The 18,003-nt window shown below is 37.9% G+C and overlaps 1 protein-coding gene across 5 annotated transcripts in view; it reads left to right on the forward strand.

Moving 5' to 3' along the window:
* Positions 1 to 1,093, forward strand: part of PDE6H (phosphodiesterase 6H) — a 178,215-nt gene extending 177,122 nt beyond the window's left edge. For 2 of the 5 annotated variants that reach the window (XM_053225870.1, XM_053225868.1), the window contains one exon: positions 141 to 1,093. In XM_053225870.1, coding sequence (XP_053081845.1) covers positions 141 to 217 — 77 coding nt within the window. In that variant the 3' untranslated portion in view covers positions 218 to 1,093. The remainder of the gene's footprint in view (positions 1 to 140) is intronic. The other 3 variants (XM_053225869.1, XM_053225867.1, XM_015061743.3) reach the window with 2 other exon arrangements.
* The last annotated feature ends 16,910 nt before the right edge of the window (positions 1,094 to 18,003 follow it).

Raw genomic sequence — 18,003 nt, forward strand, 5'->3', positions numbered from 1 at the left:
TCCTGGTTGCTGAGACAACAAGTAGGAGAGAGGAGTGAGGTGTCTCTGCCCAAAGGATGTCTTTCTGAGCAGAAGAGGCACCCAAAGTTGAGGTGGTGGTGTTGAGGCAGACTTACAAGTTCTTCTTCCCTCTTCTGCAGATATCACGGTGATTTGCCCCTGGGAGGCGTTCAGCCACCTGGAATTGCATGAGCTTGCTCAGTTTGGGATCATCTGATGCACCTGAGGTTCTGCCACTTTCAACAGCATCTGCTGTAATTTTGCTTACTTTTGCCCTATTGATCTGCCAGAGTCTTGAAATTCAGCTGTTCGGAAGTGGTTTCTTCAGCTTACACAGTCATTTCCCCCTAAATTGCTATGAAGAGTTCTCTTGGTGTGAGATTCTCTCTTGCCCTATATAGTTCAGCTCAGAACAGTGGATGCAAATAGACTTTTGTTAGGACCCTTCAAATTTCCTATCAGCTGGTTAGAATTCAGTGATAGTTCTTGAAATTTTGTTTATCTGTTAAGTCCTTCAAAAGTAGTTTTTACCAGGCAGTCCCTACAATTAATAGCAGTTTTTAAGATAACATTTTTGTCACCCCCCTTCCCCTTCTCATTTAATAAAGGAGATACTTACCTTGAATCTTATGATGAAGTCGTATTAAATGCTATATGCAAATATCTGATGCCCTCTTCTGAAAGTCAGTTCAGCAAAGAGGGCACAGTCATACAGGAAATAAACACAATGCATGCAAAAGAGCATAGGAATAAAGTCAAGTTCTGATTCCACTTTGTAACTTGTAAATCGTACATTTTCTGTGTCTAAATTTGGAGACGGAAACTCAGGAATCTGTTAGCGTGAACCTTCCTTTTAGTGTCCTGGCTCAGTTGATTGAAAATATTTATATGCTACAGAATTTAGACTCAGATGGGACAGGTAGTTGAACCCTCTGAATAAAATGATGGTTTGCTTCACCTCTGAGGTTGTGTCAAATGTAATGTGCACATAGCCATCTTTCCCCAATACTTTCACGGCAATTGTGCAATTCAATTGCTGCCCCTACGTGACCTGGATGCCTTGGGTACTAGCAGTATTGATTTCTTCATTTCAGTTTCGTAATCTGTGGTAAAAGAATGGGGAAAATTAACTGAAAAGAAAGACAGGGTTACAGAGACAAAAGAGATCTGGGTTCTAATCCTGGCTTGACCAGTACATTACTCTGCAATTTTGGGCAAAAATCTTTCGCCTTGGATCTTCTGGTTTGCCTGAATTAGGCCATCTAGGTTCACGGTATTGATAATTCCACAACTTTGAGGTCTGCAGAGTGTGAGTGTGAAAATCAAAGAAGCTCAGCACTCAAGAAAATGTCTTGTGCTGCAGGCTCTGCACTGTTTTGCACAAATGACCTAGTTACCTCTGGCCAAAACATTTGAAGCCCAAGAGAGGAATCTGGATTGGTTGGGGGTAAGGAGATGTCCAGACCATGGGAATTTAAAGCACTCCTATGTTTCATTTTAATTCTTGGCCTGTCTAGAAGTCCATTGCTGTTCTTCCTTAGTAGAAAAGAGGGGCACCTGGGTGGCTCAGTTGGTTGGACATCCATCTAAGGTCATGATCTCATGGTTCATGAGTTTGAGCCCCATGTTGGGCTCTATGCTGACAGCTAGGAGTCTGGAGCCTGCTTCGGATTCTGTGTCTCCCTCTCTCCCTGCTACTCTCCAGCTCATGCTCTGTCTCTCAGAAATAAACATTAAAAGTTTACAAAAAAAGAAAAGAAAAAGTACAGAAGAAAAAGTAAAGCATAAAATCTAAGAGTTGGAACTGTGACATGCAGGAAGTACAGTGATGATGTGTAGGCACTTCCCCTCCAACAGGAAGTCCTGCTTCCACTCATGCTCCTATTTTCAAGTCAGAGACTCCACTTGATGGCCAGAGCCTCCGGGTGTGCTTGTTCATTCCCGTGCCTTTCAGGTAGGGAGGTCTGCGTTCTTCTCCAGTTCAGTGAGATTTCTCCATTGGATTACTTTGCAAATAATTCTCTAAACATTTTAAGAATGCACCCAGAGGAACATATTCAATGGTCAGGCTAGAGAAAGATCTAGAAACCATGCTGCATGAAAAATTGTTGAAGGAACTGATAATATTTAGGCTAGATGAGAAAACCATAATTGCCAACAAATATTTGAAAAGTTGTAATGAGTGGGATGAAGCAGGTCTATTTTATGAAGTATAGCATTTAGTGGTAAGCTAGATCAGATATAATTGAAAGCCATTCAAATTCTAGAATTCTGTCCTTTCCATTTCTAATTCTATGTCTACCATTTCTATTATTCCTAATAAGAAACAAGAAAACTTTTCTCATATAAATAGCACACATATGAAAGAGAATAAAGGTAAATCATGGTCTCCGTCAAAGTCCTGGCAGCAGAAATGCCATACTCAGAGTAACTGAGGAAATTTTAACAAAGGAACTATTTAAGGCTTGGGGTGGGGAGAGTGCCTGGGTGGCTCAGTGGTCGGACTTCAGCTCATTCATGATCTCGTAGTTCATGAGTTCAAGTCCAGTGTTGGGCTCTGTGCCGACAGCTTGGAGCCTGGAGCCTGCTTCGGATTCTGTGTCTCCCCCTCTCTCTACCCCTTCCCTGATCACGCTCTGTTGTCTCTCTCTCTCAAAAATAAATAAACATTAAAAAAATTGTTTTAAATGCTTGGAAAAGGCCTGGCTGGCTCAGTGGGTAGAACATGTGACTCTTGAGCTTGAGTTCATTAGTTCAAATCTCACATTGGGTGTAGAGCTACCTTAAAAAAAAAAAAAAAAAGGAGAGAGTAAGGAAAGGCTTGGGAAGGGTTAAGGAATATCTAAAAAAGGTAGGACAGTAACTTGGGGCTGGCTACAGTGTTGAAACTACAATATTTCAAACCCTAGGCCTGAAGGAATCCCAGTAGGTCTTCTCTCTAAGAAAGGCCACTGAGGGGGCTGTAGAAGGACACAGCCACCTCACAGGGATCCTGTGAGTAATCAGGAGGGAGTGGGGATGAGGCTGGTAAATAACCCAATGTTATTCTTCTTTCATTCTCTACTCTTCTGCGGATGCCTCCCATTAGATAAACCCAATTGGAAGTCAAAGGACAAAGGAGCCCATTGACTAAGGAGCCATTGTCTAAAGTTGATTCCAACAACAGGGATCAGGTGGACAAGGGTAGAGAGTGGAGGGGCAAATGGGAATTATCCAGCTGGGCACAGTATCAAAGAACAGAAACCATCCGTCCACCAGAGCTTGTTAGTTGGAGTTGGGAAATAAGCCTGTGTATGCGCAAAACCTAAGGTATGTGTAAACCAAAGGTGGAGGAAGGATAATGTCAGGCAGAACACAACAGAAAAAAGAGAACAATCCCAGAAGGAAGTTATCATAGCATTCTGCGATTTGGAGGATTTTTTGAAATGTTCTAACACTTTCTTGATAATAAAAACCATTGAGGATTTCTTGTTAAAAACACAAAATTTGGGCCACATTTTGGATTTTCTGAAGAAAAGACTCCAAGGGTGAGATCTAAACGTCTTTTGTTTTCAAGAAGGACTCCAGGTGATTCTCACATTTGTACCACCTTGAAAACACTGATGCCGTCCAAGCCTACGTTAGGAAATGTTAGGAATTAGAGAATTCTAATAACATCCAGGTGACTGATTTCACTGGGCCTACTTGCCATAAAAACATATGTAATATATGTGAGAACAGGGGCTACCATTCATGTGTTCTGACTCTTTTAGACTAATAGACATGCCTCATGACTTCAGACCTAACCCAGTTAAATGCTTCTCAAATTGTACAGAATGTCAGAGTTCAGAAGGTAAGTGTTAGACTGAGGCAGTTCCAAGAAATATCGGGCCAAATAGGCACCATTACTCCTGGGGTGGACCTCTTACCATTGTCTCACATGGCCGCCCTCTGTGTAGTCAATGTCACTTTCTGTCCTCATTTGTCCCCTCTGACTGGAGTAGAGGGGACCAGGGAGGGAGAGAGCTTTGTCTCAGCAGGTGGAGGCCGTGACCTTCACTTATCCGTCACCCCTTTTGTATTTGTTCCCATCAATGAGTAGAAGTTGGGGTTGATGGTGCTGGTGATGTAGGCAGCAACTCCCATTCTAGAGCTCAGGAGCGTTAGAGCAGAAAAAAGTGTGTAAGGAGGAAATGCTCTTCTGGAGGGCCCCACTGTGGGCAAATATACACAGTTGTTACTAAACAATTGAGACTGTGCAGTTGACCTCTACTATTTTTCTTTGCACCATGAGAAAAACAAGAATCGCTATAAACTGAGAAAAGGAGGGAGAGTATTTTCTCAACAACTAAAGAAGTGAAGGGAAAACACACATAGATAAGACTAATCAATAAGACTAATATCTTGCACAAGAGGAAAACCAATAACATAAGACTGGCAACACAACAACTAATATTATGAGAACAGAGATAATATGACACTGAATTTTTTTTTTTTAAAAGACGTATTTTATAAAAGGCTAGAGGGAAAGGCTTATTTACACAAGCCACAAAAATCATGTATGTGTATAAACTAGCACAGTGCTTTCTGCAACTCAAAATGAAGTATTTGACTTTCTTCTTTTTCAAGGGCAGAGCCAGACTGATGAAAACTGAAATTTAAGACCAGATTCATAAACCGATTGTGCGCATCAGTCACACCATGTCCTTATGGTAAAATAATCATGAGGCTCGGGTTCTGCCTGGCTGAGCTGCACAGGATCCGCTAGACATCTTCTTGGTCTCAGTGTTTGAGAATAAAGCAAAGATATTGGATTAAATAATTGCTAAGGTCCCTTGCAGCTCAAAATTCTAAAAATCAAGTAATAAATCTAAGCATATTTCAAACATGAAGAAACCGTTCTCTTTCTGGCCAGAAGTCCTAAGGTGCTGTTTCCAGCTCTTTTCATGTATAACACTGCCACCTGCTGTGATGAATGAACACTTCATGAACTTGAAGACCATTTGCAATGGAAAACTTTTAAGTCCATTGAGCTAGTTCTGAATTTGTTCCCACTCATTGGCCAATTTAAAATGGACCACTTGGTTATTCATGTGTATCAAGTGCATGTTTATTCAGGCATAAGATAAACATTAAAGGAGTATACATGCGAATGAGGTAAGTTTCATTTACCCCATGCTTTCTGTCTCCCTCCTGTTCTTAGTCAATCCTTGTTATTAGTTTGTTGTACATACTTCCAGAGACAATGTTATGTGTATACATTGTTTTCTTTGCATGATGATAGCATACTGTATTCACTATTCTATACCTTGCTTTTCCACCTATCTTATCTTGGGGATTGCTTCATGTTCGTTCATTTTTATACACCTCATAGGTTCCATTTATATGATTGAATTCTAATTCACTTATTTAGTCTCATACTGATGGTCGTTTAGGATATGTTTAGACTCTTACGTCTTTCATTAATTGTCTGCACATGTATGACACTTTTGCACAGATTTATCTCCAGGGTAAATTCTTAGTAGTAGAATGGATAGATTCTGAAGGAAAGAGATTGCCAAATTAGCCTCCAAATAATTTGTAATTGCTAACACAAAATGCACAATTATATACACTTTCCCTAACACTCTTGTCTACACAGATTATTAAATTTTTATTTTGCCTGAGAGTGAGCAAGTTTTCATGTTTAAAAATCACTTTTGGGGTGTCTGGGTGGTTCAGTTGGTTAAGCATCAGACTTCGGCTCAGATAATGATCTAACCGTTCATGAGTTCGAGCCTCATGTCGGGCTCTGTGCTGACAGCTTGTAGCCTGGAGCCTGCTTTGGATTCTGTGTCTCCCTCTCTCTCTGCCCCTCCCCTGCTCATGCTCTCTCTGTCTCTCTGTCTCTCTCTATCAAAAATAAATAAACATTAAACAATGTTTTTAAACAAATAAAAAAATCACTTTTGCATCTTTATAAATCTTAAGTGCTTTGCCTGTTTTCCAATAAAATGATTGATCTTTGTACTGAATTATAAGATACTGATCTCTATTTTCCTATCAATCTATCTGAATGGAAATATTTGTCTTTATCTGTAGTAAAAACATTTTTTCTATTTGGTTTCTTAGTTTTTTATTTTCCTTTATATTATTTTTTTATCAGGTAGACCTTTATTTATTTATTTATTTATTTATTTATTTATTATCTATTTATATTTTGAGAGAGAGAGGGAGAGAGTGCCCACATGCATGCAAAAGGGGGAGGGGCAGAGAGAAAGGAAGAGAGAGAATTCCAAGCAGGCTTCACTCTGTCAGCACAGAGCCTAACATGAGGCTCGATCTCATGAACCCTGAGATCATGACCTGAGCAGAAATCAAGACTTGGTCACCTAACTGACTGAGTCACCAAAGCGCCCCTGATTTTAATGACCTCTATATAGTTTTGTTTTACTTAGGTTTTCCCATTCCAAATTTGCAAAAAAACATTTCATGTTTTCTCCCAAGTTTTTTCTTTCATGTTTTACTTTAAATCTTGGATTCATCTGAAAGTTATTATTGTAGAATGTATTTTTTCCCAGGTAAACAGCCATATATCCTAATGGGATTTATTTATTTAACAATCCATGTTCCCATTAATTTACTGAATTTCTGTATTTATCACAGTGGCTCTATTTCTGTCATTTTATGTTGATCTATTTCTAAATAGCTACCCACTTCAGAGTATGTTATAAGACCTGAGAAAACTTCCATTGCCTCATTATGATTCTTTTTCATATATTTTCTGGGTATTATTGCATATTTATTTTTTCATGTATAATTTAGAATCAGCTTGTCTAGCTCCTTCCACTCTCATCCTGTGTGTGAACCTTCCTAAAAAATTACCTTGGAATTCTTTTTATTGTGGTAAAAAACACATATAAAATTTACCCTCTTACATTTTTGTGTACAATATTGTTAACTATAAGTACAATGTTGTATAGCAGATCCCTAGAAATGGCTCACCTTGTATGACTAAAACTCTATACCTATTAAATAGCAGCTTCCCAATACCACCCCCAACCTGACCCTGGTAACCACCATTCTATTTTGTCTTTCTGTGACTAACTTATTTAACTTAGCATAATATCCTCACATTTCATCCATGTTGTAGCATATGACAATATTTCCTCATTTTTCATGGCTGAATAATATTTCATTGTATGTATATTCAACATTTTCTTTATTCATTCTTCTATCAATAGACATTTAGCTTGTTTCCACCTTCTAGCTATTGTGCATAATGCTTCAATAAACATGGAGGGGTGTGCAAATGTCTCTTTGAGATGCTAATTCAAATATTTTGGATCTTATGATAGGTCTGTTTATTTTTTGGGGGGCTTCTACACTTTTCCATAGGAGCTTCACCATTTTACCTTCTCACCAAAAGTGCACAAAGCTTCCAACTTCTCCACATCCTTGCAAACACTGATTTTCTGGGACATTTTTTTGTTTGTTTATTTTTTATAATGGTTATACTAACAGATATAAAATAATATCTTATTTGTGGTTCTTATTTGCATTTCACTCATGTTTTGTGATGTTGAGTATGGTTTAGTGAGGTTTTCACATACCTGTTTGCCATTTGTTATGTTTTCTTTGGAGAAATGTCTATTCAAGTCCTTTGTCCATAATTAATCAAGTTATTTGGGATTTCTTTTTCTTTCTTTTTTTTTCTTCTTTTTTTTTTTGGTATTGAATTGTAAGAGTTCATTATGGGCATTAATCTCTTACCAGATATATGGTTTTTAAATATTTTCTCCTATTCAATAGGTTTCCTTTTCATTTTGTTGACTGTTTCCTTTGCTGTACATAAACATTTTAGTTTGATGTAGTCCCGCTTTTCTATTTTTGTTTTTGTTGCCTGTGCTTTAGGTGTTATATCAATGAAATCATTACCAAGACCAATGTTATGAAAGATGTCGTCTAGGTTTTCTTCTAGGAATATTATGGTTTTAGGTCTTTAAGTCTTGATACCCATTTTGAGTTGATTTTTATGAATGGTGAAATATAGGGTTCAATTTCATACTTTTGCATGTGGATATACAGTTTCCCCATCACCATTTGTTGAAGAGACTATCTTTCCTCATTGGGTACTATGGCACCCTTGTTGACCATTTGACTGTATTGGTTTACTTTTGGGCATTCTATTCTGCTCCATTGATCTATATGTCTGTGGTTATGCCAATACCACACTGTTTTGATTACTGGGGTCTTGTAATATGTTTTCAAATGAGGAAGTCTTGGGTCTCCATGTTTGCCCTTTTTCAAGATCATTTTGGCTATTGGGGGACCTTTGTGATTCTAGATGCAATTAGGGATTATTTTTTATATTTATGTCAAAACACTATTGAGATTTTGGTAAAGATTGCATTTAACTTATAGATTGCTTTGGGTAGTATGTACATTTTAACAATACTAAGTCTTCCAATCCATGAACATGGGATATTTAAATTTTTTTTTTTTATCCATTCAATCACTCTATGTCTTTTCACTGGAGAATGTAATCCATTTTCATTTCTGATAGGGAAGGACTTACTATTGCTCTTTTGTTAAATGTTTTTTATCTGTCTTGTAGCTTTTTTGCCCTGTCTTCCTCTCTCGCTAATTTCTTTTTTATTTCATTGATTTTATATAGTGATATGCTTTGATACTTTTCTTATTTTTTTTGTATCTTATATAAGTAATTTTTTTCTGGTTATCATACTTATAATAATCTATTTTAAGCTGATATCTTAAACTTCAATGGCATACAAATACTTTACACTTTTACTCCCCTTTTCTATGTTATTGATGTCGCAAATTACATCTTTTCATATTGTGTATCCCTGAACATATTTTTATAGTTATAGTTCTATTTTTGTATTTTAACTTCTATACCAGAATAAAGGTGATTAACATATGACCATTACAGTATTACAATATTCTTTATTTTTCTCTATATTTACTGTTATCAGTAAGGTTTATATTTTCATATGCTTTTGTGTTGCTGTCTAGTGTCTTTTTGTTTTCATTTGAAGAACTTCCCTTCTATTTCTTGAAAGGTATTGTGTCTGTTTACAAAATGTTGGACCAAATAAAGTGCTGACCTTGAGTGGAACAAATTAGTTTTTGAAAATAAGCTGACATTTGCCAAAAAAAAAAAAAAATACATATACATCTTGGTATTTTCCAAATCCTCTCAACTTGAAATTATTTTATTTATTTAGTTAGTTAGTTATTTTGGCCTGAATAATGTCATGGTGGAAGGTTGTGAGATGCAGACAAGGAAGATAATGATCAGAACAGGAAAAAGAGGCAAATGGTATGCTTTGGTTATAGCAATTCAATAGACCCTCTGATAGGCATTTTTGGAGGCTTATTAGGATGAGACCCAGCCAAGACAAACTCTGGAGTCACAGAGATAAACAACTTGCTTCTCCAAATGTATTTTCTCATCTGTAAAGTGGAGAAAGTAGCATCTGTTTCATGGGGGTATTTTTTGAAGATTATATGAGATAAGAATGTAATACCAAGCTCATAGTAAATGCTCAATGATCACAGTATAATTGCTATTGTCATTGTTATTATTATCATGAATCTCTTGCTCTCAAGATGCTTATAGCCTAGCACAGGGCACGGTTTGATATGAAATCACACTGAAGGGAGCCATCAACTGCATGACAGTACTGGTAGATGTGTCTGTGGGGGATGAGTTTTGAAGTTAGGAAGAGTAATAATTTAGGTGAATCTGTCCATTGCTCTCCGTTTCTATAGTCTTCTGGATCAATTATTACAACCAGCTTCAAATAATCCTTCTGTTCTCACCCCTGTCCCCCAATTCATCCTTCAGATTGCGCCATAATGTCTGTTTTCCCAGAACTTAGAATGTAAACTCCATGAAAAAAGTGACCTTAAAGTATTATTCTTGGCTGTTTTCTCAGTGTCTGTCATGGAGTCAGCAGACAGTAGGCACTCAATAGGTATTTGTTGAATTAATGAATAAGTAATGAAGTAAAAGACTCTGGCCCTAACATTGCTATCCTAACCTAAAGGAACCCTCTTTCATGTTGACTTTGTATTCATGAGAGCTCACTTGGCAAAACTGGCAAAATATTATGCGGATCTAGATGAGCATTGTACTCTCAGCTGAAACTTCTACATATACTCTCTCTCTTCCTAAAAATCAAGAAACATCATGAACAATGTCAATTAAAGACATAGCAACAGCACCTTGCTTGCATATCCTTCACTGGCTTAGCAGAATTCTATTGATTTATGTTTTTAGGAATCGCCATAGAGTAAATGAATGTTTTGTTTTCAATTAGAGACCACAAAGTTTTAGAGCATATTAGCTTTTGTTTTTAGCTCTATTATGTAACATTCTGTCTAGAGGTAGAGAGAAGGGCATTAGGATAATTGAAGAGTTAATTCACAAAGCCTCTGGTTTTGTCCTTTATACATCTATTACTCAAATATTTTAAAAAATTTTTTTCAGGGAGAGAGAGAGAGAGAGATTGTGAGTGGAGCAGAGGGATAGAGGAAGAGAGAGAGAGAATCCCAAGCAGGCTCCATGCCCAGTGTGGAGCTCGATGTGGGGCTCAATTCCACAACACTTCGGCCACGACCTGAACCAAAAGTAAGAGTCAGATGCTCAACTGACTGAACAACCCAGATGCCCCTCAACATTTTTATTAATATTTTTGAACACTTAGGAAAATATTGTGGTAGCCAATTTTGTCTCACACTTAAATATCTGATACGGCCAATTACCTTAGTGCTGAGTTATTCTCATTTTAAAAAAAATTTTTTTTAACGTTTATTCATTTTTGAGACAAAAAGAGACAGAGCATGAATGGGGGAAGGTCAGAGAGAGAGGGAGACATAGAATCTGAAACAGGCTCCAGGCTCTGAGCTGTCAGCACAGAGCCCGACGCGGGGCTCAAACTCAGGGACCGCGAGATCATGACCTGAGCCGAAGTCGGATGCCCAACCGACTGAGCCACCCAAGCGCCCCTCTCATTTTTAATTATGTGGTCCTATAGATCTTCCCTTTGAAGTGGGACAGTCTCATTTTACACATAATGTCCGGAGACCCAGGAGATAACTAATTCCTGGTTTAACACTTTAGCTCCTATTATGAGCTCCGATATTTTCCCATGTTCTTCATAGCAAACATGGACAGATGAAATATATATTTTTATATGCACAGATTTATATACAGATGCTATATAAGTACGTGTATATGTAGTGTACCTATAGTACACACATGTATGTGTGTGTGGTCTCAGATAAGGTAGCAGAAAAATTGACAGAGGTGTAAGAAGAAATGGATATTCATTCAACATGTTCTAAGTGTCTGATGACTTATTACCCCTTTTAGTTGTGAGAATAACAACGCAATATGTGCATTGTTAATAGCATTTTACACCACAGGAGAGTATGTCTTAGCAAGGTTAAAATAACAGAACTATGATTAAAATTCTGGTCTTTGAACACAAATTGGAAAGTTCTTTTCATTACACCTACTATTTGCACAGGATGAAAAAGGACTTGAACTACATTGAACATTCAAGTATAAATTATTGTTCCATGGAAATGCAAAGAGTAGTTTGAAGGGGATGCTTGGGTGGCTCGGTTGGTTAAGCATCCTATTCTTGATTTTGGCTCAGGTCAGGATCTCATGGTTTGTGGGTTCAAGCCCAGCATCAGGCTCTGTGATGAATGTGGAGCCTGTTTAGGATTCTCTCTCTCCTTCTCACTCTGCCCCTCCTCCACTCACACACTCTCTCTCCCTCTTTTCCTCTGTTTCAAAACAAATAGTAAATAAACTTAAAATAGTTTGGAGGTGTTCTAGGAATAAGATATATATGGCCTCAAGTAAAACATATTGTATTATGTGATGACATTTCTGCTTGAAGTTTGGAAAAATTTACATAAATTTAATAAACATTTTCAGTATCAACTTTTCAAAAGACTCTGTGTGTTATAGAACGAACTGTACTCCCCTCAAAAGATATGTGAAAGTCCTGATTCCCAGTGCCTGTGAGTGTGACCTTACCCGGAATTAGGGTCTTTGTAGATGTAATCAATATGAGATAATATTGGAGTAGCTTGGGACTATAATTCAATATGACCATTGTCCTAAGAAAAGGGAATTTGGGACATAGACACTGACACACAGGGAAGATGGCCTTGTGATGATGAAGGCAGAGATTGAAGGTAGGCTTCCAGAAGCCAAGAAACAGCTGATACTGTCAGAAGCCAGATGAGGCAAGGAAGGACCCTTCCCTAGTGGCTTTGGAGGGAGCATGGACCAGCTGATACCTTCATTTCAGACACTAGGCTTCAGAACTGTAAGAGAATAAATTTCTGTTGCTTTAGTCACCCAGTTTCTGGTACTTTGCTATGGCAGCACTAATTGCCTTTGCTATGGCTGTATGGAAATTAATACACTGTTAGTTCTGGAAAGGAATACAGAAGCTAATTATTTATTCATTTACCAAATTTTTGAGTGCCAGCTTATGCCAGGTTCTCTTGCACGGGAAGAATACGCACTGCAGACATAATGAACAAAAACAGACATGATCCTTGCTTTTGTGGCACTTACACTCTAGTTGGGGAGAAATAAAATAAATAAAGATGACATACAGAAAAGTAAAATTTCAACCGTGGTTAGGTTTGTAATTATCTCTAGTGCTTAAAACTATAAGTATACATAATGGGGAAGTAATCAGATAAGGTTATTGGGACAGACATTCTTGAAGAAATGACAACTGAAGTGAGATCTAAAGGAAAAATCTCATTATCCAGATGATGGGTTAATGAGGCTGTGGTGAAATATACCAGGCAGAAGGTAGAGCACATACAAAGGCCCAAGGAGGAGTGAGCTTGGCAAAGTTCAAGGACTGAAGCAGAGACCGTTGAAGCAGGAGTGTAGGGCGAGACTGGAGAGACAGAGGGAATCAGACAATGTGTCTGGAAGGTCACGCCAAGAGTTAGTTAGACCTTTATTTATCCCTCCTAAGAGCATGTTAGAGAAAGCCAAGGTATACACGTTTAGTCCAAAGAAAAGAGCTAGTGGCTGATGGTGTGTTTGTGCCAGATTATGTCCTCGGTTCTTCCTACTCAGATTTTCCAGTGTCCTGAGACCCAGGAAGAGATGCTGTAATCAGAGACTGTGTCACTGAAATCCGGGAGGAGCACTGAGAGGACAAGGGGACATGAGCATATTCAAAGCCTAGGCGGTTACAGCTTCAGTGGTTCGGAGAGAGTGTTCCAGGGATGCTGCACAAGAGCAACACCACAACATCTGCATCTTTGGGAGTCAGCCTTGCCCCAGAGAGCAAGAGAGAAAGAAAAAGGCAAAGAAATTGTGAAGGTTGGTTTTAAGTATCAGCTTGACAAGGCCATAGCACCTAGTTACTCAATCGAACACTAACGGACAGGCCAGGAAGAAATTTTGTAGTTGTGATTAACATCTACAGTCAATCGATTTAAATAAAGGAGATTATCCTTGCTAATCTGGGTGAGCCCGATCCAATCAATTATCAAGCCTTGAAAGAACTGACATTGCCCTTAAAAAAAAGTTTGGCCTGTGGACTGCTGCATCAGTTTCTACCTGAGAGTTTCCAGCCTTCACTAAAGATTTCAGGCTTGCCTAGCCAGCCCCCACAACCACATACACCAATTTCCCACAACTTCTGTGTAAAAATGTATTAATGCTTAAGTCTACTCATTGTTTCTCTGCTAGGACATTGACTGATACGGACATGAGGGTGCTGAGAGGTATGGCTGATGAAGCACCTGTTGGGGATCTCAAAATTAAGTGGAGGGGTTAGGTTAGTGAGCAGCAGACCGAATTTCCCACAGGAGGAGTGGAGGTCCAAACCAGAGAAGTATGGTTTTGTGATCGTTATTTTGAAAATATGTTAACATTCAGGCAGTTATGATCCGTGGCAATGTCGTTCCGTGTTATTGGACAGGTTAAATGGTGGTGAAAGTGGGGGGCAGTAAGCCTGTCTCTGAATGTTATTTATGGCCTTATTGAGCTTTCCTCAAAACATTTCTCTTAGTTCTTTATGCTTTGTAATTTCTACCAGCAAGATTAGGAGACTGCCAGCTTGTGGACATTTAGCTTCATAGTCTAGTGCTAACAAAAACAAATACATAAACAAACACATGTGCACAAATGTTCTTGAGACCTGTTAAAATGGGAACAGACTTTAAATTATTCACTGCATGACCTCATTTTACAGAAGGAAAACTTGAGGCACAGAGGATGAAGTGGTGGGTCACTCATGATATTTTCATTTGACCAATTTGATCAGCCATTTTGAAACTTTAGCTACGTGCTCCTCCAGGGCTCAAAATGGATTAAGACAGGCTAAAGGTGCAGGTTGGACAGATACGAGATTTGGGGTGAGAATAAGGATAGGATGAGGTTCAGAAGAGGATGAGCCTGAGGGATGGTTCTTAACACATTGTTTTATTGTAAAATTAGTGTTAAAAATCAGTGTAAAATACATATTTGATAAAATGGAAGAGCTTGTTCTAAATAGTAAAATGCCCCTCATACCCATTATGTTCTCTACTTCCTAGAGGCCACTCTTTATCTGCTTCTATCTTTTATCATCTCCTAGTTACCAGGATAACTTAAAATTATAGGCTTCTGTCTTTATTTAAACAATATTTAGAGACTCCTTGTGATAAAAGATGACATATTAACTCTTATCATTGGCTACTTACTTCCCTTAGCCAATCTCATTTCCTATATTCAATACTTATTATTTTTAGATTTTCTATTCATTACCACTATTATTTCAATGATACAGTTCAGTGACGTTCCGTCTTCTACCAGCTTTAGTCATTATCTTGAATCTTTGCTTATTTAGGATGACACTCTTAGGGTTTCACCCCTGTCTCCAAATTTCTTTCTTCTTTTGCCCATTATGTCAGCCACAACTTTTCTTTTATATTCTCAGGATTTTCAATATTAACATTCTGTTCACTAGCCCTACCTGAATCTTCTATATTTTCCCTATAAATTGATTCTAAAAACAAAACTAATCAACAACAGTTACATTATTGTGACTATATAATTTCCCCCCACCCCTCAAAGTGGGGCCAACTAGTATGCTTAGTAAATATCTCTTCTCTACTCATTCAGTGTCTACATTTCTGGATTGCTCAGGGAAACATCTTTCCAGTATAAAGGTCAGAAAGAATTTCTTCCTCTACACATCATTAGTTATTTAAGGTCCTGTAAAGTTTTTTGTTTTATTTATTTGTTTACTTGTTAATTATCTTGTTTGTTTTCTTGTTTTCTCAAAAAAACAATATACTACATCATACTCTCATAGTTTATCTAGCTTCATGATTATTTTGTTTATTGTGTCAAGTCCTCCAACTCTGGGGGACACTTCCCTACCAGAGCCTCTATCCTACTGGGCCTATCTGGACTGGCTGGTTTCCAAGCTCAGAGCATAGCTATGTTGTTTCAGACATACTCTTTTCTAGATCAAATTCATGTTTTCCTTCCTGGAAATATTTATGATTATTTTTTGTTGGTGGTGCTCTAAAATTTACAAGGATTTTTCACTCACTCTACTCAGCAATTAGGAAATCCTTCTCTGCTGAAAATGTCTTTCCCAATTTTGGAGATTTTTTTTTTGCCTGCTGTGTCTTTGGTAATATTCTTTCCCCCATTTTCTCTGTTCTCTCTCTCTGAGATTCTAAGTCAAAAGATGGTTTCTCTAGTTCTCTTATGTTTTCTGTCATATTACATTTCTCCTTTTTGTTTTGCTTATGTTTCTTGATATTTTTGTCCAATATTTTTCTTATAGTTTTGTGGGGGTTTTTTTCTATCCTATTTTCAAACTCTTTACCAGTCTCTGCTTTGTCCTTTTTCTGCACATCCTGTTCGTGGATGTCAAATCTTTCTCTATACCTGAGTTCTCTTTTATTCCCTGTGGTTATTTTGTTGTTGTTGATGATGATCTTTTTTTTTTTTTTCTTTATGCTGCTGTACTTTTTCACATATCTAGTTACCTTTGGTTTGTTTCTCCATATTTAAGAATGAAGGATGGGATCTGGTAAAAGCACCTCCCTTGTTATACTGGTTTCTAATATTGGCTTTCAGATATTAGAGTATTCCACTGAGTGGAAATTCTGAGAGGGACTTCTGTTTATAAAGGCAGAGCTTGTGCAATGGCAAGCTTAGCTTTACGATGAGAAGATGTGAGGGTGGCTGTCAGGTGTGGTTTCCCCAAAAGTCAGAGTGAGGAGACTTGACTGTGAGTGTCAACATCATACTAGAAGTCTTAGCTCCCCAGACTTGCAAATGTCAGCAATGAGAGAGAAGAAGAGAGCAAAATTTCACTAGTAACCTCTTCTCTGTTTATATTTCCAGTAAATCTGTCTATTTCCAGGCTCCTAATCAGTCCCTCCCCCTGGGCTCAGAGCCCCTCTGATATTCTAGTTGGCAGATGGTGGCATCCCCCACCCCCTTCATCTTCCAACACAGCTCCCTCATGGAACATTCCAGGCCATGACTTCTTTTGCTATAGTCCATCAATAAACTCCCATCTGCGTTCTATCTTCCAAAGATTTACTAAAATCTCTTATGTATTGGTTGTTCTTGCCCTCTATCTGTACTCTTTTCTTGAGTCTGTGTGTGTATATTTCTGAAATATTTCAATCTATTCTGGGAGATATGGGACATTAAGGCATGTACCTTTGAACAGTTTGATTCCTTTTGATGTTAAAATGTTGTATTTTATTAGTGCTAGTGTGTGCTTTTCTGATTCTTAAAAAAATAATCTTCCCACAATTTGTTTTTTATGATGTCGGTTTCAGGACACAGAAATTATTTCATACATATTTTGTTGAGTAAGGATCTACAAAGGAACTTGGAGATAGTTTCTGTTCCTTCCAAATAATAAATCAAGGACAGTCTGAGGACCTCTATGCATTCTGGAACATGATATGCACTTTGGTACATAAAAATACAACGTATTGTTGCTGCCTTCTGGAACTATAAATGATAGTGGCAGGGACAAAGCTATTCAGAAAAACAAGAATCAATAAAAGACATTATATAATTAAATCCCAAATTGTATAAAATAGCTGATTGTCTTTTAACCTCCTTCATCGAGACTGAGAGCCATGAAGACTTGAGACAGTGTGGCTGCCTCCCTAGAGGAGCTAGAAGCTGAGTTGGCATAAATAGGACCATAGTTAGAGAGAGGGTGGGCAGATGGGAATGGTCAAGGCACAGAGAACCCAGTGAGGGCCAGCTTATTATGGTCTAATGAATCAGACAAAACCCAATCGAATGTGTGGAATCACTTTTTTGGTCAATAAACAGTAACTGAGCATCTCCTATGTGCAAGCAAGGTATTGTGTTGGGCACCAGATGGGTAAAACAGTGAAAGAAATCCTTGTCTCTTTCTGTTTATAGAAATAGATACAGCTGATGGGAGCATGAGAACATATGTTAAGACAGCTCCCAATTTAGGTCTTTCAGTCTCCTCATTTGTAAAACAAAGATGTTAGATGGGTGATAGAATCCTAAGCCTCCTTTCAATGATTATAACTTATGCAACAATAACATTTAGAGGTACTTCAAGTTGTTGGCTTATTCTGTTTCAGATCTAGGGGTTTTCAAACTGCTGCAGATGCATGGCAACAACATGCAGATCATCAATATTCATTAGTTTTTCAAAGATAAATATTAGTGGATAGCAATATAATGATTAATCTTTTCATCACTGTAATTGGTTTGATAACATTGTAACAAGGTATTAAAGCACTTACCACTAAGACAGTCTGATTGTGAAAATACAGAGGGACTGTGGATTTGGACAGGGCTAAATTTACTGTTCTTTGCTGATCAAACAGATGCAAAGGCCATTGGGGAACTAGGAAAAGGAGGGAAATCATACACAGTTTAGCAACATTGTCTACAGTGACAAGGAGCTTAATTAGGGACTTCAATATCTATTCCAGAGAAATGGAGAAGTAAGT

This window comes from Acinonyx jubatus, chromosome B4 (genome assembly GCF_027475565.1).
Source record: "Acinonyx jubatus isolate Ajub_Pintada_27869175 chromosome B4, VMU_Ajub_asm_v1.0, whole genome shotgun sequence".
Classification (NCBI taxonomy): domain Eukaryota; kingdom Metazoa; phylum Chordata; class Mammalia; order Carnivora; family Felidae; genus Acinonyx; species Acinonyx jubatus.